This window comes from Seriola lalandi, unplaced genomic scaffold (genome assembly GCF_002814215.2).
Source record: "Seriola lalandi dorsalis isolate HSWRI2012SDOR001 ecotype SW California unplaced genomic scaffold, Sedor1 jcf7180002054308, whole genome shotgun sequence".
Lineage (NCBI taxonomy): Eukaryota > Metazoa > Chordata > Actinopteri > Carangiformes > Carangidae > Seriola > Seriola lalandi.
In genome coordinates this window covers 369,011-394,749 of record NW_019524861.1, presented here as the reverse complement: position 1 = coordinate 394,749, position 25,739 = coordinate 369,011, and the positions used below count along the sequence as shown (strand labels likewise).

General features: G+C 39.5%; 1 protein-coding gene across 6 annotated transcripts in view; it reads right to left on the bottom strand.

Moving 5' to 3' along the window:
* Positions 1-5,136: 5,136 nt before the first annotated feature.
* Positions 5,137-25,739, bottom strand: part of LOC111655155 (muscleblind-like protein 1) — a 65,194-nt gene continuing 44,591 nt past the window's right edge. For 2 of the 6 annotated variants that reach the window (XM_087174056.1, XM_023406435.2), the window contains exons 3-11: positions 23,650-23,820; positions 18,915-19,133; positions 15,596-15,835; positions 13,829-13,882; positions 12,827-12,977; positions 11,292-11,327; positions 10,379-10,470; positions 9,962-10,035; positions 5,137-8,841 (exon numbers count right to left, since the gene is read on the bottom strand). In XM_087174056.1, coding sequence (XP_087030182.1) covers positions 9,979-10,035; positions 10,379-10,470; positions 11,292-11,327; positions 12,827-12,977; positions 13,829-13,882; positions 15,596-15,835; positions 18,915-19,133; positions 23,650-23,820 — 1,020 coding nt within the window. In that variant the 3' untranslated portion in view covers positions 5,137-8,841; positions 9,962-9,978. The remainder of the gene's footprint in view (positions 8,842-9,961; positions 10,036-10,378; positions 10,471-11,291; positions 11,328-12,826; positions 12,978-13,828; positions 13,883-15,595; positions 15,836-18,914; positions 19,134-23,649; positions 23,821-25,739) is intronic. The other 4 variants (XM_023406436.2, XM_023406438.2, XM_023406437.2 and 1 more) reach the window with 4 other exon arrangements.

Here is a 25,739-nt window from a genome sequence, read left to right as displayed (position 1 = left end):
GCCGTCCACAGAATCCTGTCACAAAAAATGAAGTTTAGCCTACACCACAGCTGTTGCAACAGATTTTTTTTCTCTCTTTCTTCCTGTGGGCTCTGGTATCACAGTGGGATCTTTCTTTAGGCTTTGTCTCTCTGTGTACCACTCTCATTCTCTGTCAAGTTCCCTAAATTGCACTTTCATTCGTCCTCAAATAGCACCAGTCCTATAAAAGACAAACAACTGGCTAATTAATTTGCAACGAAGGATATTTTACAGAACGTTACATCGTGCCTTCCCTGACTTCCTCGTTCTTTTATTCTTGGCTTTGTGTGCTACACGTAACGCCGAGGGACATCCTGTCACCAAGTGAATAGTGGCTGTTCATCTCAGGGTACAGCTGTGCCCTCAGTACCCTCTTTGTATGAACCATATATTGTCAGCAAAATGCCCTGCCAGTTGTTATGTACCCCCTGACTTTGCTATCTAAGAGCTGAAATATTTAGTAAACTGCAGATTATGTCACTGATGTTCTGTTGAGGCTCAAGGTCATACCATACGCCTTAAAATGATGTGTAGTGGTCTGATAGTTTAAAGGTTGTAGTTCAACTACTTGCTGCATCATTAAATACCTATTTAAAAAGGACAAACATGCTTCTGTAACTTCCAGTCTTTTGAAAACAAGCACTTGTTGCCTCTAATGCAAGGCAAAAATTAAACAATTTCCCAAATCCATCAGGTCCCATTTGTTAAATACTACAATAAATTGAAATGCTACTCTAAGAGTTTCAGAAGTTCTCTGCTGAGATGGGCGTGCCAGGCTGCCAGAAAGATGACCATCTCAGCAGCACTGCATCTGTTGGGCCTTTATGGTAGAGTGGCTAGATGGGAATCACTGAGTAAAAGGTATACGACAGGCTGCAGTTTACCAGATGGGATTTAAAAGGACTCAGAGCATGAGGGAAAATACTCTCAGGTTTGGCGAAACAAAAACTGAACCCTTTTATCAGACACATTTGAGTGCTGGCATGTTTGAGCAAAATAAGTGCTTATAGCATTTTCTTCTCTTCTACAGTTATATAATATTTAAATTACAATAATATTTTTGTCATTTATAATTTTCTTTTTTTTTTAATTACTTATTTTACAAAGCAACATGGTCTTTTAAAATAAATGTATGCTACATTAACACTTAACCTCTGCAGCAGGTCCTCCACTTCAGATCTACTAAAGTTCCTTTTGCATTTTGATTCCAGTGCTCCGTCTTTAGATTTTCGTTTTGGAATTTTCTCAACTTTCCCTTACGGTATCTCTTTCTGACTTTTCTCTGTGTCTGCACACGACCCTTCAGTCTCTTGCACTTTGGACGTTCACCTATACTAATTAGGGCCAACTGGCACATGCTTTCAATTTTTTTCAGGACTGATATTCGACTTACCCGCCACACCTTATCTGAAGAGATCTTCTCTTAGAGCTGTATGAAGTCAGGTAATCCTCTTGGAATGTCAAAGTTGAACATTTCCATGTTTACCTGAAATTGGCAACAAAGTAGTAAACATCAGATAACCGTGTTTAAAGAACTTTCACTGACTGGTACATACAGTAGGTTATAGTGTATGTTATAAGGGAACAAAAATAAATTTAGCCAAGCCTGAATGCAACTGACATTTTCCCCGAAGTGTTTTTGAACAGGATTCAGTTACACTACCCCATCACAACACAACCAAATCACAGGCCTGTTACTGGCAGCACAGCAGACGGTTGGCGTTAAATTTTGTGATGGACTTCAACCGGTCAGATCGATACCGCTCCTCTTCCAGGCGGAGATGTGATCAGACTAACCTTCTGCAACTCTCCCACTCCCTTTTTCCATCAGCACAGGAAAACACTCTCAGACACTTAAGGTAAACAGATACACACACCAACACTTACTGCCATCACATATACCTGGATGTATGCAGACACACACACACACTCCCACGTACACCCAAGAGAAAATTGGATGTTTAAGCCGTGCTCTAAGCAGCACTCAGTGAAAGTCGAGTGGTGACTCAGCAGACAGATAACAGAGAGGGAGACACAGCAGCAGGGTTTAAGTCAAGGTGGGGAGGGTGGTGCATAAAAATAATGAAATGATTACTTTGAAGTAAAGGTGTCAAAGAGTGAAGAAAATGATAATCTAAGATGTCTATCTTTTTGATCAATGTGCATCAACCCTGGAATTACCTGTCCGACTCTTTTTGTGTGCACATAAAACCCCTTATGATGGCTGGTTTCTCCGATCTGTTGCTTATCTCTGATCTCAAAACAAACACATCATCATTATTGTTTTATGCACTCGCATTTCATTATTTCAATTCCGGCCACATATTCAGTGAATTAAAGACTGAGTTCTCCAACCACTGCCTGCATTCTCTACAGTCATTTCAGCTCCTTATTGTTTTTCTCTCCATTGCAGTGTCTCTTCCAGTCCATCCCTCCTTTTCTCATTATTGCCTCCATAAATGGGGTCAGTAAAAAAAACAAACAAAAAAAAAACATGAAATCTAACTGCTTATCTGACCCCTTAATTGAACACTCATCCACCATCAATGTTTTGTCTGTATGCAGGAATGGAAGTGTTTAAATTTTCATTGAATTTCCCAGTATTTCCCTCCCCCGTGAGGTAATTAATTAAATGACATTTGTTGTGTATTAATGGACACTTACGCCTGAATGCTCACAGCTCAACTCCCCCCCACATGACAACTTGGTTGGGGGTGCAATCTTTTTATACTCAAACACCCAGAATCACTTACACGTTCACACCTTATTCAGCCGTCTTTGTTGTTTTAAGGGGAGCCTAATTGAAAAACTAGGGCTGTTGAGGGGGCAGTGGTAAGTGAGATTCATGACGCGCTGCGGACATGAGGTCGTACATCATACTTTGTGTGGTGGGCGACAGAAGCTGCCATTATTGGATCACCACTGCTTCATTAAGTCGCCACATGACACAGTCTGCTACTAACGCCTGTGGACAGGAAGATGGAGGGAGGGGAAGACAGGAAGGCAAGATATGAGAAGAAAAAGGAAGGACAAAAGCTGTGAGGGAAAGAGAAGTGGAGGAAGAAATGGAGGGAAAGAGACAAAGCAAAGGAAGCTGATGACAGTGAGGGAGGGGAGAAAACCAAAATAGTTTTACGAGGAGGAAAGAGATAGATGAGTGAAAAAAAACAATAAACAAATAAATAATAATAATAATAATAATAATTATATATATATATATATATATATATATATATCATTCAGTCATCCACAATTTTCTATAATTCAAGTTAATTTAATGATTTTTTTTTCAGGCAGATAATCTGATGTAGAAATCAGAGAGTACGGAAACAATGCATTAGGGAAATGGCCTGCAGCTTCCTATTAATGCTGCCTTCATGGTCAGTGTTTCCACAACAGCTCAATCAGTGTGCTGGCAATTTCTTCATCTCGGCATCCAAATTTCAGAAGTTCATTTCCATCCAACCATCTGTCCATCTCATTTCCCGCTATTTTGATTATTGTGGTATGATCACAAGAATAATAAACCTTCAGGAACAATAATCTCAGACTGTTCAAATATATATTCAAAGATTTCCTTTATACATAGCTCCAATAATAGATTAACATATGTACATATTATATAGCCTCTGTCTGTGTGATACTGCAGTTGCCTACATAGTTCTTTCACTATTGAATTGTAACCCTCAATTGACGAGATGGTGCTATCTGGTGGCTATATTGTGCATCACATCTTTGAACAAGCAGCATGGTTTTTAATTTTGCTGTAGAGGACACATTCGTCTCAACTCGCATCCTTCAGTCAGTTCACTTACACGTAGTGCAATGTCTATACAACACTGGCGTAGTGCGCGAATTTCAACAGGGTAGTGTTAGTGTCACAAATCAAACACCGCCTTTGTACACTCACCGGAAATGTAAATTGCATCAGGTGACCGCGATTGTCGCCCACTTGCCGGCTGCTTTGCTCACTTAACTTCAGAATAAACGTTTTACTTTCTTGTGTGTGCCCCCAGTGTCGTGCCACATGGGAATTAGGCAGCCATCGTTGCCAGCGGCGTATCTTCCTATTTCGGTGGTCGTACAAGTTTGAAAATACATTGGTGGCCCCGCCCCTTCGCAAACAAGCACAGGTGTCTTCAATTATTTTTGGCTAATTAGGCGTTTTGAGTGGACTTGCGCAGACAGCACTTGAACCCTTGAGGTCTAATCAGCCACATTAACTGAAAACACCTGTGTCAGTGAAGGGGGCGGGGGGGGGGCAGTCTTGTAGATTATTGCATTTCATTTTACATGCTAAAATGCTGACATGGACCTTGTCTCCTCCACATGACCCTCAGCCCACTGACCGACTGCTTCTTGAAGAGCTGCGTCTAAATTAAGTCAGATTTCAGCAACGTATCAGCATATGTCTCTATCTCTATAAAAAATTTTTGCTCCTAATTAGAAGCTTCAGTGGGTAGGTCACATTGATGTGTCGTGTAGAACACCAGAACTGATGTGGAGTGAACGGGTGCACTGGTAGAGACTAAACATATATCTGTAGCATCCTAGACTAATGTTTTTATATGCTTGTTGTATATGAATAAGAATAATTATTAATGTTACTACAAAAACACAGTAAATGGGTGTCATTCTGTCAGACTTAAGAATTAATTCAACCTCAAGTATAACTTTTGCTAGGTGCTATAACTTATTATAGTAATAATGTATTATAGTTATAATTTTTGCTTTGCTTGTTAGATTTACTTTTTGTTGCAATTAGTTTGTAGGGTTGACTATGGAAATGAGCATCAGTTTGACAACTGATGATAATTTCATTTATTTCATATCTCTTATTATCTCTTATTATTTCTTGTGACTTGGTTAGTCTTTATTTTGTTCCTTTCTGTATCTTTTTTTGTATTTATCTTATTGCACCAGTAATGTATTGTATCAGTATCGCATAATCCAATAATATATATTAGCATAACACAAATTGTTCTGCCAATCAAATACTTTGATACGTTCATCTGTTAATAATGAAGTACGATTCTGAGTGCAGTACCTTGTAATGGAGTATTTTTACACTCTAAATGAAACAGTGTGTCTCAAGGAAATTCTTCTTTACTTCAGTTCATTTGTAAATTTTTATTATGTTTTTTATTCATAACAGCAAGAATCAATATAGCAATACAGGCCACATGAAAAAATGTGTCAAGAAGCTACTTACTTACTTCTTATCCTTCAAAGTTGGCACACCACAGGTTCCATTAATTACATTCATGACTTTAATTATTACATGACGTTGTAGTTAATAAAACCCCAGCAAACTCATTCATACCAGGTTCAGAGGGTACCATTTCCCACCTCTGTGTCATTTCTGGTTTCTTCCCCCACATTTCATTGTGATGAGATTATATTTTATGGCTTTAGACTGTGGCAATCAGTGGTTTTCTCTACAGGTGGCCAGCATGCAAACATGACACATCCTTTCAGGGGGCCTGGAACAGTAAAACAAGCAGAAACAAACTGCAGCAGAAGACAGAATACATCATATTAGCACTACAAGCAGAGAAAACAAACAACAAACGAAAAAAAGTTCAGTTTACATTATATCATAAACGTAAGCATGCGTGCTTGTAGAAGATGAGAGATGACAAAGATGATCAGGACAAAATTTCAAACTAACAAGTTTATGACCAAACCACCAAAGAGTATTTCAATCTGAAATTATTCTTAAATTCTGCCTGATGTTGAACTACATTCCTGTTTGGTCAGTTTCATCTACTAGAAGCACAGCTTACATTAACAGAAAGAACATACTTATAACTATGGTGTCTGTGTTGCATGTATTTTGACTCTCCAAGTGGTGAAACTTTAGTGAGTATATTCTCAGGAATCTTTTTTTTTTTTTTTAAATAAACCACTATTCTATTTTTGTATTTTTATATATATTTTATTCCATTACATTGATAGAATATTGTATACTGTAAATACATCTTTCTGTGTAACATGTTTTCTTATTCAGTATTACTGTGTCATGATTTTTTTAAACGGTATATGTATTTCCTTTAACATGCATTCCTCTCTGAGTAAAGTAAAGAGACAGGACGTGTTGTGATTGGTTGGGCCTGGGAGGGCGTGCCCATGACACACAGACCTGTCAGTACAGGCAGGTTAGGGGACCAGACAAACCCAGTCAGGCCCTTACGCTGGAGGGTAGTGGACGCCTCCTCCGGAAGGTTACCTGGCAAACTACAAGCTGCTGACAAAAAAGAAGAGCAACACTTGGCCTTTTCTGAAACGGGTAGGAGAGTGAGAACTCAGTGCCCTTTTGATGCAAGCAATTTTGTTCAGCCTTTCATAAGATTTTTTTTGTTATCCTAGCAAAATTCCTTGTCATTATAGACATTATTTTTTTTTTATTCAAAATAAGATCTCAATATACATGATTCTCTCTTTTTTGACTATGTACAGAAGTGCAAAAAAGTCAACCTTTATCACCTTTATCGCCTCAAGATTCCCCACCCCACCCTTGTTGTTTGCAGTTGGCTGAGGAAGAGATGAGTGTGCAGACTCAGTTCCCTACTCACCACGTTCACCTGACCCCGCCAGCAACGCCCCTGAAAAAGTGATCAAATATGCAGCTTGTTTTCCAACATGGCCCAATTTCCAGGGAGAGTAAAAATATTAAAACAATAGTTACTATTTGAAATGGATACAGTAGAAAATAACATCTTTACTCTAAACATCTAAGAACTAGATTTTTATAATAGTCTTTTTTTTCTTATATGACTAGTTACAAACCTTACAATCATTAAAATATTACTCGGTTATCGGCAACGGTTGCCACAGTGACAACTCAGCCTCTCTGTTCTATTATTCATCACTGTTAGATACTCATATAAAACATCTTTGTTCAAAGAACACAAAAAGACTAGAGAAATGAACAATATGCATACAGTTCAACAATATGCATAACGTAGAAAATATTGAGTTTACAATCATAATCATACTAAAATCAACATTACATGGAATTTCAGGAAACTGTGCATGAGGAACACACAAACACACACTTTTACCTTATATTCATTATAAGAAAGATAAATATAATAAGCAAAACTAAAAATCAGAACTAATATCAAAATATCATCCAAACAAAATAAAGTAAAACACTCCTCATCTAAAGAAAAACTACAAGAAAGTTAAGAAAACACTGACAAAAAAAGTGACAATTACATAGTGCTCTGTGTGTGTGTTATAATTAATATGGCGTGGATTAGGCATCTGGATGGTTCAAAATGGCATGTTGCATTGTGCTGACCCGATGGTACATTCTAAGGCTTTGGATGAGTAATACAATCGTTTAAATTCTTGCCACTTTCCCTGTACTATCCACCAATTAAATATGCCTGAAGAACACCCAGAACACAACAAAAACAAAGAGTTCTAGAGATCTACTCTAAACACCCGATCCTTCATTGGGCTCGCCCCACTAGTCTACCCACAATATCTAGTAACAGTGACACAAAAAGACTTTGGCTGACTATCTGAAAACAGTTCTCAGGTAGACGTATTTAACAAATATTCTTAAATATGTCAGACTATATATACATTACACTAAATCTACTTTTACAACCTGCCTTAAAATATGTGTAACCATACAAATGAAAAACAAATCAGGTCATACAAATCACATATCCATCACCAGTTGCACTATAGATTTTGACTTCTGTATCACAGCACTTTGGATACCAACTGACCGCCCTGTTGTTTCAAAGCTATTCATCATTACATCTTCATCGTTGGGAGAGTCTTTGGTCTCTCACGCACAAACAACTCATCTGACTTTTAGAGTCAATAGTCTTAATGAACATGGAGAGATCTGTCTGCACAGATCCAGTCATTTCCTGTCTAAACAACTGACATCAACAATAAGGTCTAAGAAAAAAAAAAATTAAAAATCTATTCATTCAGTAGAAGATTTGAGTAAAGCAGACAATCCGGGGAAGGTAATCTAATCAGCAGTGATGCTAGTTGGAATCACAGGTAATGACAGGTCACGACATTGGACACTACATGCTGTCCAAGAGAGAAAATAGAGACGTATTAAAGGGAAGTGTTGAGTTTAATACTTTGTAACACTGCTTGAATACCATTCATGTATTTTGAGATGTATGGCACTTTACAGGGATGCCTGCAAGGTTAAAGACATGTGCTTAAGAGATAGAAAGGTAGGCTACAAAGGTTTGAAAGACACCTCACAGACATTCAGTTGCTATTTTGCCTCTGAGTGCACTCATGTAATTTCCCTTATCACTGGTTTAACAAAATAAAATCGTAATGAAAATCATTGTGCATGCATATGTGATTCAGTCAGATTATTTGTTTCTTTTACCTCAACTGAAATACAAGGTGCGCCTTTGTGTAAACAAATGAACACATTTAGGTCAAAGACCAACAATCAATGAACAAACAAACAACATAAGTCATGATTCTTGGTCAATGGACGTACCAATCCAGCAGTCGATTTTTTTTTAACGACCGCTCCACACATTAACCTCATTTTAACATTCAAAGTGTGTCCGGTGAATAAAGGTAAGTTGCCTCTACAGAGCGAAAGGCAGTCTGTAATGCAAATGATGTTCTTTTCTGTTGTTGTGTAATAGTGTGCATGAAGTACACATGAAAACAATCCTAACAAACTGTGCCTCCTATGTTAACATGCAGATTTATTCCAAACCAGTTTAGATTTGGTTCTCCGTTTTGCTCTTGATGTTACAGGCATGAAGGGTGACCGCTAATCTTGGACTGGACACCGGCACACTCCAATTCCATCTGGAAAGAAGTTCACAAGACACAGCAAATTACAAGTGAATCACAAGGACAAATTGTAAAAAAAGAGCTGAGTTGAGATTCTTGAGTTTCTTATTGTCTTGAAATCTGACCCTTTATTTCACATCAGGGACAAACAGCGTCAACCTGCCGCCAGACAAAAACATCAATACTGATAAATTCTGCAAAACCCAAATTACAGTCAGTGACAACAGTCTTTTATGTCCACTGACAACGTTGCTTGCCTCCTTTCTATAATATGTCCTATGCTATGGGATGGTTAAGGTTACCATGATGGATTAGACAACTAAAACACTTGGTTACAGTTAGGGAAAGATTGTACAGTGAATAAAAAGGCAAACAAAAGGTTAATCACAGTTCTGGAGGAAAACTCAGGGCTCATTACTTCCTGTACTTCCTAAATGTTGCCATTAATAAACATAAATAAAAGATTAGTGCTGAAGTGTTCAATATGAATGTAATTCCTTAGAGTATTGGGCTGGATTTGAACAATTTATGAGTGATTTACTCCTGTATTTTAAAAGTGAGAGTGAGGAATCGGTGGCTATAATCAACTTCTTATGTATTTTTCACTTGCCAAGTTGCACATTGAACAGGAATCTGAACCACATCAGGGAGGAATCAAGGGAGCAAAGGAGGTCTGATTCACTACTGATGGCGCATGACCTCTAAAACTTCAGTGACCAAGTAAGATTTAGCAAACAGGAAATAAATGGATGTCCGGTGGCTTTGAGTGCTGAGTTCAACCCTCTTCCTCAAAGGAATAGTTTGATATTTTGGGATATGCACATTTGGTAGTTGTGTTGTAGTTGTTGTGAGGTAGGCAGGTAAACTACAACTTGTCGTTTTTTACATTTTGGTTTTTGTATGTGTAATAAGAAAATGACAAATTTTTCTGCATTACATAAATGACTGGATAATAGAGATGTTTACAAAAAATGGTGACTGTCTAAACAAACAATATTGTCAGCTGTAAAACATGCAGTTGTTGCAACTCCTTCATGTAACAATTTCATAGCTGTTTGGGAGAAAAGTAACCATGACTGTAGGCTACTGGTCTGAATACAGTGTGTGAGATGTTGAAAAGAGGTGAAGTACATACTGTTCTGATTGAGACTCCTACATCTGGGTCACATACTTGTGACTAGTCAGATGGTCTGCAGATATTATTGGAATCTGATTGAGAGGGGGGAAAAGAGAGAAAGAAAAGGCAGAGAGCGATAAACAGAAGGAGGGAGAAGGAGGAGGGAGACAGGGACATCAGTGGAAATGAGGACAAACACCACTTCAACCTAAATTGATAATAAAGATAAGCATAGTAATTATCTAGATAATCACAGTATCTGCTGACCTGAATAGTTTGCAAAGATCAGAGATGAGCCTCATGCATTTTTCATTAAGAGGCACATTGAAATCATAAGGTTAAAAATAAATAAATGAATTCAACCAACAGATGCTGAAAAGTCAGAGCTGGTACCAGCAGTAAAAGAGAGTGAGAGGAGACAGGAGAGGAGCAAACCTGATTGGCTGTTGCGGTTGCAAAGGGAACACTTGTGGCAGATGTGGTGGCTGCAGACACAGTGGCTGGAGTAGCACCGTGCATCATGGGTACTTGGAGGGAAAGATCACACAGGCAGTTGAACCAGAGCAGATATTTTTTTTATGTTACACTTAATTTTTATGTCTGTCTGTAGAATGCTAATAAACATGAGAAAGTTTTAGTGATCTTTCTAACAACAAAACTTCAAGAGTCAAGGGATAGCGACAGGAAGAAACATCAGAGAAATTCCTAAGAGTACAAGGTAACTAACTGACAAATTGAAGAGCAAAATATAAATACAGATGGTAGTACGTATTTTACTGTCTATTTTGGGGCATATTCATACTTCCTCCATAAAAAACTGCAATAACACTCCAATTAAAACATAAAACAAAAATTAAACTTACAACAACCTCTACTACTTCTACCGCAACTTATACTACCAATAATAAGTCCTCATGTGTATATGGCACGCATAGCCAGACAGTATAATGAGATGCTCCAGAGGTTAGAGAGCTTAGGATGGAAGGATAATGAAGCAGGGGTTGGGGGGGTGGGGCGGAACTGCAACAAGCATTAGGTGACAGACAGACCTATGGCAGAGCAAGAAGAGGTTCATTCCATACCACAAAGATGTATTGCAGAATATAATAAAACACATAGCTCCCAATTGAAATTACACAATTAAGTTGAAAATCAAAATTTGCGTTTCATGTTTTAATCAGCCATCCTATCATTTGCATTGAAAAGAGATTACATATGCCATTTCGGTTTAATGTCAAAGTCTGAATTCACAAAATGGAGAATGTGCTCACACTATGTGGTGAGTTGAATGAAACGTGAGTGACTAAAATGAGCTCAGAGATAATCAGTAAGGAAAGCTGGCACCTACCAACACTTGTTGCAGGTGTCATGCACAATATCGAGCCTGCCCATCATGCATTGCAGCAGGGAGTGGAGTGAATAGGGAGGAGAAGAAATCAAGAAAAAACCATTACAAGTGTTATAAAGTCAAACAATAATGGATTAAAACAGTGCTCTGATTATTTAAACCCTTTGGCCTTAATGCAATAGCTGAAAATGTAACAAAATTGATTACTGATAAATAAACATATTAATCATTGCTTTATACACATCACAGTTGCTGCCAACAGACATACAGCACGGCAAAGGAAGCATGTGCATGAAAGCTCAGTGGGGACAGTCGTGGTAGTCTGCCTGTCCAGCCCCAGTTTACTGTTTGACTGCTCCATTAAATAGAAGGGCAAATTAAACACTACCAGTGGTCCCATTTTCCTGTCAGCCGTGTAGCAGCTGTTTGCACAGTGGTAGTTCTGAATGACCTGCTTTCAAAATCCTCAAAGTGTGTTGCAGTGACCTGACAGTCCAATAGCGTGGGACATATGAGGATCTGAGTATTCGAATCTCTCACAGACGGGAATCGATGGCAGGCTATTCTTAGGCTGTCAGATGAGAATATGGGACACAGTGTAAGATGACTACGCAGCGGCCAGAGGAGAGTGGTTCAAATAAGCTGCGTGTGTGTGTGTGTGTGTGTGTGTGTGTGTGTGTGTTGCACAAGCTGTATATTAAGGGCATAATTTTCACTGGGACTAGAGGGGAGACAAGTCCTCTCTCTCTGCAAAATCCCTATTCTGTTCCCCCACTATGCAGCTTTAGTTTGATTTACTCAATAAAAGCTCTCTAAACTGTGTCATCTCACCGTCCAGCTGCCTAAATCAAGGTGAAAGAAAAGAAAGGTTGATAAAAAATGTTGATGGATCATCTGGTTCACCTTGTTATTCTGTGCTCACTATAATGAGATGCACTCAGCTTTTGGTTCTCTGGGTTTTGCCTGTCAGGATGCCCTGACTGCAGAGGCTGGATACAGCCTGACAGGAGGCTCTGAAGATACTTGTTAGGGCCGAAAAAACATAATGGCAACCCCTTCTGCAATGTTTTTGGGATAGGTTTTGATTTTCAGTTGATTATGTGAAATGAAAACACTTTCAGAAAAAGAAATAGATAATAAATAATCAATCAAAAATAAGGCAATAAAAGACAGTAGAAATGATATATAGTTAAGCCATTAATAATACTGATATTAACAGAATATGGACAACTTTTGCTATGGCAGAAACAAAGACCATTCTATCACAATGTGTGAAACTAAGCTCTTATGTTAAATAAATATGCAGAAGACAGTAGTTACAGTGTCTTAAAAAAAAAACAACAACCCTGCACACACGTGCAATTAAGTCCATGCAAGTGTTTCCATCATGTCACCAACGATGAAATCACACAGTCATTCAGCCATTCACAGCAAAACATAATCAGTGAGTTTCATGAGAAACTACATGTGATTTGACAGCCAGTACTGATGGGATAACTGCCACAAACATGGGTTAAAGAAAGCTCAGACCTTACCTGATGGTATGAAGGCAGCCTGCTGTTGAAACTGCATGTTGGCCAGGGCCTGTTGGTACTGGAATACGCCAGCATTGAACATTGTGGTGGCACCGTTGGCTTTTTCAAGTGCAGGTCTCTTTGGTAAAGGAGGCAAGACGGGAGGGAGCCCCTGATGAGGGGACAACACCAAAATAAAGGGATGGGAAGTGAGGGAAATAAAAGGATGATAGCAGTGACATTCAGGACAGAGAGAAGAAAGAATTTCGTTAGAAGATAAAGTTGCCCTTCCAAACAGCTATTATTACAAACACTGGCAAGCAAGCAGTGGACTACACTACCTCTGTCAGAGCAAGACAGTGGCGCTAGCTGACAAACTGTGACGTCTATCTTGCTAGTGACAACAAAACACAGTCCTCAACACAATGTCATCAACCTCATGATATGATTTTAAAAACTGCACACAATATAATATCTATATAAATCTTTCTGTAAACAGAACTATAATGACAGCTTTAATACAAGTTATTGTATTGATTGTTGGACCATCAACAGAAATGATGTAGTTAGGGAAAGCTGCACTGCCAACTCCATGATAATAGTACACTATAAGCCAATGTTAAGACTCTCATGACACCTCTTAAACAATTACACATGCATTATGGGAAGTGACAAAATCATGCAAAGACTACTATACCTTAACAGACACTAAAATACTACATTTTCATGCCAGCAATTAATTGCTTTTTAAATTCACTTAAGGTGATGAACTGACCATCGACAGTGAACAATGTGTAGAGTTTCCTATTCAAGCCCTTTTCCTTTTTGGCCACAGATGTTTTAAATTAATACTCAAAATTATCAATTTGTTTATGTTACACACCCAATGGCTGCAATCAGTTCATCACCCCGCAGTGTTTCCTCAGTTCAGATCATTAAGTATCTACTGTATTTTAGAACTACAAAAGCATATCCACTAAATCACAGCTACATGCCAAGCTAAAAGGTGAAAGGTCAAAGTACCAGGTCAAAAGTTGCGTCGAGGGGTCGCTTCAGTGATTTGACAGCCGATTGAGTCTTAATTAGCAGGCAGCGAGCACATGATGGCAATGGGCCAATGGGGTTCAAGCGCATTAACATAAACCAGCAAGCGGAGGTGCATCATGGGGGCAGCAGTGCAGTGTGGGTTGGTGAGAAAAAACAAACAAAAAAAACAAACAAACAAACAAATAAAAAAACAAATCATTGAAATGCAATATACAACAATAACAAGACTAGGGCATGCACATTAATGGCTGTAGGGTTACTGAAAAGAATTATGGCCCTTCACATAATTTATTGTCAGAGGAAAATTCTGTTTCACAAGCTACAACTTTGAGTGCAATGGTGTTCTAGTCCAGAAAGGAGGATTAACCAGATTTGTTACATTCAAATTTAAGGAAATTCTATATTACTGTTTCCAAACAGGCTTATCATGTAATATATGGCTACATGGCTCCTGCTCCAGATGCTGGGTATACTTACAGTCTGCTGTGACTGGACAACCTGCTGTCACCACTTTCTGAACCAAGTCAAACACTGTGCAAGTTCGAATTACAAATACCTTTTGTAAAACTGGCACAATCAATCATCCATTATCAACATAAAGATTTCCTGTTTAAATATAAAGCTGGTGTATTCGAAAGCTGCTTCAGGACTTTCTTTCAGATATCAGATAAAAATACTAATTTTTTACACTGCATAATTTGTACAACTTTATATTTCCTGGTCTTTATTATACTATTTTATTCTATTTATTGTCATTTATTTGGCTTTTTCTGTTTCCTGTATAATTTAATTGATGTTCCATATCCTTTGTGTGAGCACTTTGTAGGTGTGCTATGCAACTAATCCGAGTCTGTGGCCACACTGTAAAATTAGCTTTTCCACCACTAATTGTCATTTTAAATGCCATTGAAGCTAATTAAGAATAAAAGAATTAACATCACACAGAGAAGAGAGGTAAGTACTGGTAATGTTCAAATATTATGACTAATTTGACTTTATGGAGTAATTTAAGGGTGAAGGGCTAACTGAGATCAAGTTTACCCTCCTTTCTGGATTGCATAATGAATCTATTATACTTGGCTCAGCAAAACCGTATTGTGTCCTTTTATGAAAAAAAAAAATATCACTGCATTGCAGAAACAGGATTGGAATGAACAGTAGTTAACAATTTAACGTACCTACTGACCTTGAACAGCAGCAAAATACACTGTAGAACTAACAAAGCAGCAAAACAAGGAGGAGCAGGAGGAGGGGAGCAGGAGGCTCAGTCACATACTAGCATGATCACTACAGCCTGCCACTAATAAAGCACACATCGACTCTGTATCTTCATACTGCGTTGTGTGTGTATTGAGTGCATTGTGTCAGAACTGAAGGGAGCAGGGACAGTGGAGACTGGAATGTGTGCAAGGAGCTTGAGTAACAGCACAGGGGAGAAGATGTTTCAGTCAACATCTGTGTCACAAGTGTTTGTAGTACACTGTATGTACTCAAAACCCAGATAGAATTACCCAGGTCATGTTTATGTGGCCCACATGAACATTAGGAGAGCTTAATGATTTGTTTTATGTCATTACATAAAAATCAAGACTGGCTTGTCCTTGATTTTTAACATAACAATACTGGTTATATTTGATTTAAGTGTAATTCCTCTGGCTGCACAGGGCTGAGGAGGCCATGATACTTTAGATGTTCCTTTGCTTGCGTCCTTCTTGGTGGTATAATCTGTGGACAGATACCTACCATGGCTGCAGCAGCCGCAGCCTGGTTGACTTGGTGTTGGGCGGCTTTGATCTTGGCCTGCAGGTGAGCTGGAGGGTGAAAGTACTTGCACTTCTCCCTCGAGCAGCGGCCCTTAATGTAGTCCATACACACAGTGACTGTGTTGTCGTTGGTGTCAATCATAGTGCTATCTGCAGGATGGGCAAAGCGACAGTCGTTCTCCCCACGTGTACAGTTGCCCCGCTGGTATTCCCGACACACCTTTGGGCACAAACACACATTTCACTTCTTTTATTTTGTTTACATGACATTACAAATTTGATCATAAACCTGAAATACAGACACTTGGGTACAGAAAAACACACAAACACCAGACCCACACACACACATTATGAAGTTACTGTTCACTTTACTTCACATTTGATGAAGTAATCAATCTGTGCAGTCATTTCAGAACTTGACAATCACTTTACCAGACAGAGCTAACCAATCTTAATGACAGGTTTGGCCATTACTGTTGATTGATAAGCAGAACAGACCGTAACCAGCATTTACAGACTCATCAATCACACAAACTTTATCCATTATTCAAATGAGCTCTGTTGATGTTCTTTCTTATACAAAACAGAAGGGGGCAGCACCTGCGTGAACAGTTGGGAAAGTGATTACCTCAGCCTGAATGTAGGAGCCCAATGAGGCTCCTGGGAAATATGAGGTTGGTTACCCTCAAGGGAGGCTGCAGCTGACGTAATCAGCAGCCCACACAAAATAACTCTCTCTCTCCAAGACACACACACACACACACACACACACACACACACACACACACACACACACACACACACACACACACACACACAGGTGGGTACACATATAATTTATGAGGCAGCATTTTTTTTTTTTTTACAGAATTACATTTTGGCACTTAAAAAGCTCTGCAATAACTTAAGATCTCCGTTTGAGTCTGCCCTACCCTACACCCAATGAAATCTCATTTCATGGTATGCTGTATCGATCAATCAGTTATTATGAAAAAAAAAAAAAAAACATTCACCAAATGTCTGTTGACCAGTCTCACTGTCTGCATGCATAAAGGATTTGATTTGTGGTGGACCGGCTGCCAGACAAAAGGCCACCAGCGCAGTTATCTACAAACCAAACCTGCTCTGTCTCCTTTCATGACAGCTCATCATCCACAATCACTGATTTGCGTGAGCAACGGGGTAGGAGTCGTCTACAAAGATATAAATATACGAATGCACAGCTACACACGCACGCTCACACACATTAATTCCCCACCACTGCTATGATCACCACTGTTGCTACTGGTCTTATTTAAAAAAAACAAAAAAAAAACAGACTGCCTTGTTGTCAGGCAGATGTTGGAGAGGCGGGTGAGGGAGGGAGGGAGGGAGGGGGGAAACAAGGGAGAGAAAGGAGAATGTAAGACTGGCTGATGAATAAAGAGTAAAGGACAGAGATGGGGATCAAGGAGATAGAGTGAGAGTCATTGGGTGTTGAAGTGAGTGTTGCTGGCATAGAAAAAAAATTAGTGAAGAAAGGGGAGACAGTCGCATGTTCTCTGAACCTGGTGTGTTTCTCTGAACAGCAGCTAATCATGCATTAGACAGAGCTAACCCAGTGAAAGTTCTGAGTTGGACAAACAAATAAATGGCCTGTTAATCATATTTCTGTCCCCATGGTAACTGTCCCTTTGAGCCATTTACATCACCATGGTTGCAGGTAAGCAACATATGATTTTATGCACGCTGAAATGCTGCAGTATGGCTCTATACAAGATAGACAGAGAGACTGCTGGAAAACATTTCTCAGGAAAACAGTCTGGAGGATTGTCTTCTAAAATAGGAATTTCTCTCAGCCTCAAGGAAACGGTCTGTAACATATCTTCTGACTGCTATGTGTGTCAGTCCACTGAATTCCAGCTATGTTTATTTTGAACTACACACTAGAAACTAAAATATGGCTGGCCCTTTTCTCTAAGATATTTTTAGCAAACCTAGTTCCTGATAAATGAGGCTAGGATATGAATTCTCCCAATAAAGACGCTTCACCAGCACACACAGGGCTGAGCACTACAGGCAGTGTTGACCACTGGCCCCAAATATCTACAAGGGAAAAACACTGAAAATTAACAGACTGCCAATTATTACATTTGGCACATAAATATTTCATATCTGTTTGTCTGTTTATTGGACTTTGGTGCAGAATGCTATCAATCCTTTGCCAGACAATCAGTCGCCAGTCTGCGTCAAGGCCTGCATGTTCTTCTATTAACAACTTCTTGCCTCCAATTTTCCAAAACTTAAATTTTCTCACCAGTCATGACTCCTCTGTGAAATTCAGGCACCACTCTGTCCTTTGTCTCTGTTGCCTTTTCTCTGCTTGCCCCAACCCCTCCCCTGATAAACATAACATGTCTACGAATTGATTTCCTATCTTTTCTCCTGTCACTGACCCTTTCCCTCACTCTGCATGTCGTCCACTTGTTAGTCGGGCCAAGAGACGTCTTCAGCCTCACCTCCATTAATTACCCAGCCACCCAACGTTACATTTTAAATGTAACCTTCCTAACGTTCTTGCACGCCTCCTGCCTGCCTCCAACGATTTCCCCATTATTCTGCCGCGAGTGTTCCCCGGGTGGGGCTACATAATGGATGAGATTGACTTACTGTCCAATTAATGATTATCTGAAAACAGCTAGAGGAACAGCGCTCATCAGGTTTCATGACTGATTGCTTTCATAGAAGAATTAAAGATTTTTCAGAAAATTACACACTGGTACAGTATAACCTGAGGTTGTGTCACACAGTGTTGTCTCCTGCCTGTTGATGGGATGCAGCATCGACAACGGTAATGTTTGTAGACGGATACTCTCATTAACGCCTCTTTCTCTTTGCTTAAGTCTGGGTAATAACTGTATTATGGTAATGGGATATAGTTACTGTAAAAGAAACTGTGTACTAGATACATAATTAAAGTCTACAAACAGAGACTGTTGAAGCAAGACTTTCCAACCCATGCCTTTAATATTCAAATAAGCACAGCCCACATTTCAAAGCCCAATCTGTTTGTATAGCTGGGAAAAAGATCCTCACCGGGTGCAGTGTTTACTAGAGTTTTGTTAATCTATCTATTAATCTGTGACTGATATGAAAGTGACAAAATAATTATGCAAATCCTCTCATCTGTGTGATCAGTGGTGTGTGTGTGTGTGTGTGTGTGTGTGTGTGTGTGTGTGTGTGTATGTATGTCCTTATGTGGTCATATTCTTCCTATTTATCCCTTCGACTGTCAGCATAAATGTGTGTGTGTTTCTCACCTCCAGTCTGTCTGTCCTCATGAGTTTCTGTGCAGCAGCAGCAGCAGCAGCAGGTACGGGGACACTGGGGTTGCTGGTGACCAGTACAGGGGCGCTGGGCAAAATGTCAGCGGGCATCAGGCCGGGCGACACTGGGCCAAGGTAGGGGTTAAACGCAGCGGCCGCTGCTGCAGCAGCATTGGCATTGGTTGCAAGGCTGGGTGTGACTGAAAACATGGGCTGTGGGCACATGGAAAATGACAGAGTTGGTCAAAACTTTGTAAAATCATCCAAGATTTCTCAAAAAGTCTATGTATGAAAATTGAATATTCAATTATATCTGTCAATAAGTATAATGCCATCCTTTCTCGCTCTTACTGCACTTGAAGTTATATGACAGTAGACTGTGAAATAAGAGATGTATGCAATTATCAAAAGCCAAGTTTAGGATAGGAAGAGTGGTGGGGGATGTGGAGAGGAAGAAGATGGCAAAAACAGACAATTAAAGGGCTTACATCTGGAGCAAAACAATGTGCCTTGTTTGATGGCTGCTTGTCTTTCATTTACTCTGACACAAAGAGGAAGCCTAGGCTTTGTATCTGGTGACACCTCCCCCCTACATGGATCAGATGGAATCACGCTTCATACACCAGAGATCATAAGGACAGGAGTAATAAGAATGAGGGATGTCAAGCTGTGTGTGCATGTGGGGGGGGGGGGGGGGGGGGGGGGGGCGCTATACTATAGTATACTATACTATACAACAATGTACGTGTTGTGCTGCAGTTTGAAAGGGAAAGGCATTCTCCAAGAGGGGAAATAAAGAGTATGCTAGCTGACATAGCACACTGCAAATTTCCCCTGCACGTTCCTGACCTCAGCCCCAGTCTGAGGATTGTCTCTTGAGCCCCTGCCAACACGACACAGTGAGTAATAGAACAGCAGCAGCCAGAGCTGGACATCTACATTCCTCCCAAAACCTCGTCGCTGCTCTGGGATGACTCAGAGAAGTCAGGAATAATGGTGTGGACTTTCTAATTCTTCCACTGCTGCTCTCTGGGATGTTTGAAGAATTATGTCCTATCACAAGATGCTCCAGAAAAGTAGATTTGCCTCTCTCAAGGTGCTCAGACATCAGTTTCAGACATTCATAGCTCAAGGTTGGGATAAGATTAGTATGATGTCATTGAAAAGACTCACAGTCATGAGGATTTAACTATGCAGTGATGTCATCCTGCAAGAAGTTTGTGACCTTGTTAAGAGCCTTTATGTAACGTCTCCTCACTTACCATTGAACCGTTTCCAATAATGATAAGACCATACAGATTCTTGATATAAATAACAATCGCAACAGATTTAAAACGATTATATGAAATTGAGCATATTTACACTGAAGGAACAGAAAAAAAAAATTCTCACTGCATGCCTCCTGTCAGCAATTTGTATCACAGCAGTGATATAAATGTGTGTGTACTGTGGTGCTTGCTTGACAATCTTCTATTTACAAAGATCTCCCTTTTTACTTACTCTGCATCCAAATTAGAAAAGTATATTGAAAGGCATTACAAATACAACTCAATTAAAAGTTAGATTCTAAGATTACATATCAAAGAAAACTTTCCATATCAAAATTTTATGTAACAACCAAATACTAAGACGTTTTCATCAGTGCATTGAGGGAGAACTACAAAAGTTGATTTCAAAGAACTAAATAGAGAGCTCAAAAGCAACATGATGACTTAGAGCAGTGTTTCAGTGTCATGCTAGGTCATGAAATGGTGTCTTTTTTTAAAAATCTGATGTAAAAAAATGATCCTGGGAAATTTGAAAACATTATGCAATCAATGTTTAAAATGTTTAACTGGCACAGTTTTTAACATTGTATAATAACCCTGTTTTGCTGATCATTTCTATAGTAACAGACTTGTTCAACAATAATAATTGTTCAATAACATTAGCTAACATAAGACACTGGTCATACCAGTGCTGTTTTTGGTACTTCTGTGTTGGCTTCGTTTTTCAGACTTGGAAGTTGCAGCTCCATTAACACTAATAAAAGCCTTAAAAAAGACAGTTTTTGATAGTGATTTTAAAGATGCTACTGATTCTAAATGTTCACCACATCTCTAATGTTTAATCATCAAATTTATCCACTGAGGAAGAAGAAACCTGAATTCATATATATATATATATATATATCAGCTACACTGAGCACACTCTAGGATTTGTTTGTTATGATGCAATCACTTTTCAACACTAGACTATCCCTGCTTGACCCCCACCGAAAACATGGAAATACATCTAATTATAGACGTGAGACACCACTGAAATGCCCTGACTTTGTGGTTTGATTTTGCTTTTTTTATACACTGTCTGCACCAAACAAGTACACCAAATTTACTATGGTGGTGTTTTTTTGTTTTTGTTTTTAGATGTGAGTGAGTGAGTGAGTGAGTGAGTGAGTGAGTGAGAGAGTGAGGATACAGTACTGTGGATAGATATAACTATGAGTCTGTAATAAAAAGCATCATGAGCACCATCACTCACAGCCAACTGTAATGGACCCTAATTAGTTCACCCTCTGCACAGTTCCATGCATGAAATGAAAGCACTCTCCTACGCACTTGGAGAAAGAGGGGGGCAAGTAGAGACAAAAAAAAAAAAAAGTGGGAGAGCAGCAGATAAAATGTGGTAGAGATACTGAAGATGGGGGCAGGAAACTAAGCTAAAGACACAGGGGAGGGATAGAGGAAGAAAGCCTGATTCCTGGAAAGGCTAGTACCCGGTCTTACCCTTTGTTCTCTTTGAACACAACATGGCTGTTTTCTTGACTCTTCTTTGTAGTGCAGGTCTAAAGCCATCTCTCCTCAATGCTGTCGTCCTATCTTCTTCACTTTACCTACCTTTCTCTACTCTGTCCATTTATCTTTTCCTGCCTCACTCAGTCCTCCCTTTCTTCTTCTGCTGTGTCCTTCTCTGTCAGCCTGTCTTCCTCCTCCTCTTCCTCCTTACTTTCTCTCTCCCCATGACACAAACAGAAAGGGAGGACTTTGCAGTCCCAGGGAGATCTATTGCTTCTTTAAACCCTGTCATGGTTTTCTCTGTTCCTCTCAATGGGCCTCTCGACACAGCCCCTCTTCCCCAGATGAGGGTGATAAGCCATCGGCTAAGTGTGCACGTACGTGTGTGCGTCCAAGCATGCAGCATCTGAAGCTCTTTTGAATAGCTGAGACAAATTCACACCACTGCTCTCTCTTAAACATGAAGGGACAGAGGGGAAGACACAGGATTTACTTCAAGTCTGACTGACAGGTCTCACTGACTCTGTAAGGTCTCACGGACAGGACAGGGAAGAATTCATTTGAACTCGCTGACTGGGGCTCCCGCCGTCACCTTGAAGATCCTTGGCGCATGCAGCGGCGTTACAGAGCAGTTTCTGAGGTAATGTGCTGCATGTGCATGTGTCTGTGCATGCGTGGATTTGAGAGTGTGTTTAATGTGCGTAATAACAACATGATACTATTGATTTTTGTATAAAATAACTCCCGCACCAACAGTAGTGATTCAATTCTGAGCCCTCTTCTTCAAACATTGCTTATTTATTCCAGGCTGACATGATGAATTTAAATGAATAACTCAAAGTCAACTTACTAGCCTTTTCTGGAGTGGCTACTTGCCACTGAGAAGGAAAAAGCTAGAAAGCGGATCATGAGTTAAGACTGTGTTTGTGAAACTACTGTTTTTAAGGTCAAGGCTGAACTTTCACACTCAAATGAACTGATCCTGTTAGTTCTCATCCAGCTGACCTGGTTCCTCAAACACAATTAGAGAACTTATTTGTTCAACTTGGCTGAAGTTAATTTGAAATAAAGAAAACATGTAGAGAGTCGTAACCATCAACAGTCCTCTGCTGATCATGATGATTGCACTCATGACTGGCTGCCGTGGCAGAATTGCTTTAGAAATTACATTATAAGTTGATTTAAATAATATTCTTACCTTACACATATTCAATTAAATGAAACCCCCATAAAGCAGATTACAAGAACTCTTAAACCGCAGATTAAAGGGATAACACATTTCCAGCAACTTTCTGAGTTCAAGAGTTCTGGAATCAATCTCACTTTAAATGAAAAAATCCTTTCAAAATGTTATAAATTAAATGCTAAAACAGAAAGTTTTTGCTGATACATCTCTTTTGCAGATAGTACTGCAAACTAAATTTCTTTTTTTTTAAGTGTAATGATTTGATTTTATTGCCTTGCATCTTTTATCATGTATGCTCTATAAATTCTAAATTCAATTTCACCAAATAATCTGAATAAGCCTGCAGTTGCAGGTTTCATTTTAAAAGAAAAACTGCAGTTTATTACAACTTTGGTTTTATTTTCTTAGCTGTGATCATAAGTTTGATCAGATATGAAAACACTGCTAAGTAATTTCTGAGATCTGGGAAATGGAGCAACATCACTAAAATAAGTCAAGTGGGAAAGTGGTCAGACAATTATACCAATATTGAATAATCTATCTATCTTTGTTTTCCTATTTATTATGTTAAAGTGCATCCGGAGACATCTTCAGAGAACCAAAAAATCCAGGCTTGTGTCAAATTATCTAAACAAATCAAGCTAACTCAGTTATCCACATATGAACAACAGGGCCCTGCACACTTGTGATGTATTTAAATTTCAGCGTGTGGGAATTAAGTGTTCAACTACAGATGTGTATATTTGCGTTTGCATATGTGTCCTCTCACCACTGGCTGTAGCTGTGTGCCAGGCATCATGGCATTAGCAAGCTGCATCTGCTGGGCCAGCATTGCCATGTTTTTCTGCTGGATGAGGTTGTTCCTTCCATTGATCTCCAGCTGGGTCTTTAGGTGAGGAGGAGGATGCAGGTACTTACAGTTCTCCCTGGAACAGCGGCCCTGTTGCGGTGAGAGAGGAGGAAGAGGAGGAGAAGGAGGAGGAGGAGGAGATGAGGAGGAAGAAAGAGAAAAGAGGGAGGGATAAAGGCGGATAGAAACATGGAAAGAAGCGAATTAGTATCGTGCTTCCTAATGTAAAGAAGTAATGAGCCTTAACCCAAGTTGCTGCCCTCTCATTTAGCAGGCGCTGACCTAACATTCCTGACATCTGGGTTTGTCGTAAAGAAGAGCGATCAGTTCTGCTTGCTTTTCCCCCTCTGTGACCTAAGCTGCATGCTCGCTACCTTCCGCTGTTTTCTCAAGGTCCCATCGAGAGACAAATTAGCTTCAAGAACAAAGATAAAGAGGATTAGTTGTCTATCTGCCTCTGCTAACAGATTGGAATACACACAGAGAAACAGAGAGAGACATCACTGTCCCCATGATGATATGGATACTCTGCTCACTTTACACTTATTTTACGTGAAATTTTGAATGTTCAATATGACTGCGATCGATGGTTGTTTTTTTATTATCCATTAATCTGTGGATTCATTGAGTGGACAGGTTATATTTTGCACTGAGTGCATTGTTACACAAGTAATTTTACTTGAGTTCAATTTTCCAATACTCTTTCCATCCCTGATAAAATAAAAAAAATAAATAAAAAATAAATAAAATAAATAAAAAAATAAATTAAATAAATGAAAATTTCCATTGGTTTTTTTTGTTGTTTTTTTTTTAAAATAGCTGCCAGTTACTGTCAATCAACTAATCAATTAATAGACCAATTGTTTCAGCTTTCTTCTTCAACCTCTGCAGGGAACTGTCAGTCTGATTACATTTATAAATGTCTTCCTTTGTTGAGACAAATTACATTACAAGGAAAAGAGACTTAAGTTCAAAGGGACAAGAACGTATCCCTTTGTTTAAGAGTTGGTAAGAAAAATAGGAACAGGAAATGAAAAGGAAAGACAAAGAGGAGAGAAGCTCAGCGTTTTACCTGCTACCTGAACTGCTGCTGCACTCTTCCTCTAACCAAAGAGGAATTGTTTTGGCAATTTCAGTTAGGAAAGACCCATACTCTCCTCTGTCCTACTACCTTAGAAGCTGCGCCACTTGATGCCGGATGTTTTACAAGGTCCGGTGAATCACTATTGATCTCTCCCAATTGAGATGAATGAGTTATGTGTCAATATTTTACATCATTTCGGAAAAGAACCGGATGGAGAACTGATCCAGGATCGATACAGGACTGGAGACTACTGTGACAATAAACATACACACATCATGGCACTCTATCTAATATTCTGCTTGTGTCTATAGACAGTGAGGTGTGTGTCTGGGTGCTCTGTGCTGAGGGTGATTATATTCATCCAGCAGCCGGCAGCCCAAGGGGAGAAGGAGGGAATGTAATTTACACTCTCATAATGCCTGCTCCACTGAACACTCCCCCGAATAGGTGTAATATCTTAGATTTTTACTCCCCCTTTCTCCTTCATTCCCTTCCTTTCACCTCGATCCCACATACATCCCGAGCCCCATGCTGATATTTGCTCTCCTTATCATGAATGCAGAGCAGTGTAGACACGGTGGTGCTGCTGTGATCTGTGTATGTGATCATGTTCATGTATGTGTGCAGAATGTGCAAAACGGAGGTAATACTCTCTCTCTCTGCCTTTGTCTGTTCCGTTCTTTCCTCTTCTCTCGCCTCAATCTTCCCCCATCAAAATGCATCCTCTGGCCATCTCCTCCCATTACTCCTTTATATAAATCTACTTCCAAGGGATGCGGAGACCAACCCTGCGACACCTCCACAGTACCACCTCCCATGGGGAATTAAAGGTTGGCTGTCATGCTACTGCTTATCTCAGTGAGATTACCTGCTGCCCACTGTGGCCCACTATGACACCTGCTTTCACAACCTAACACATACACTC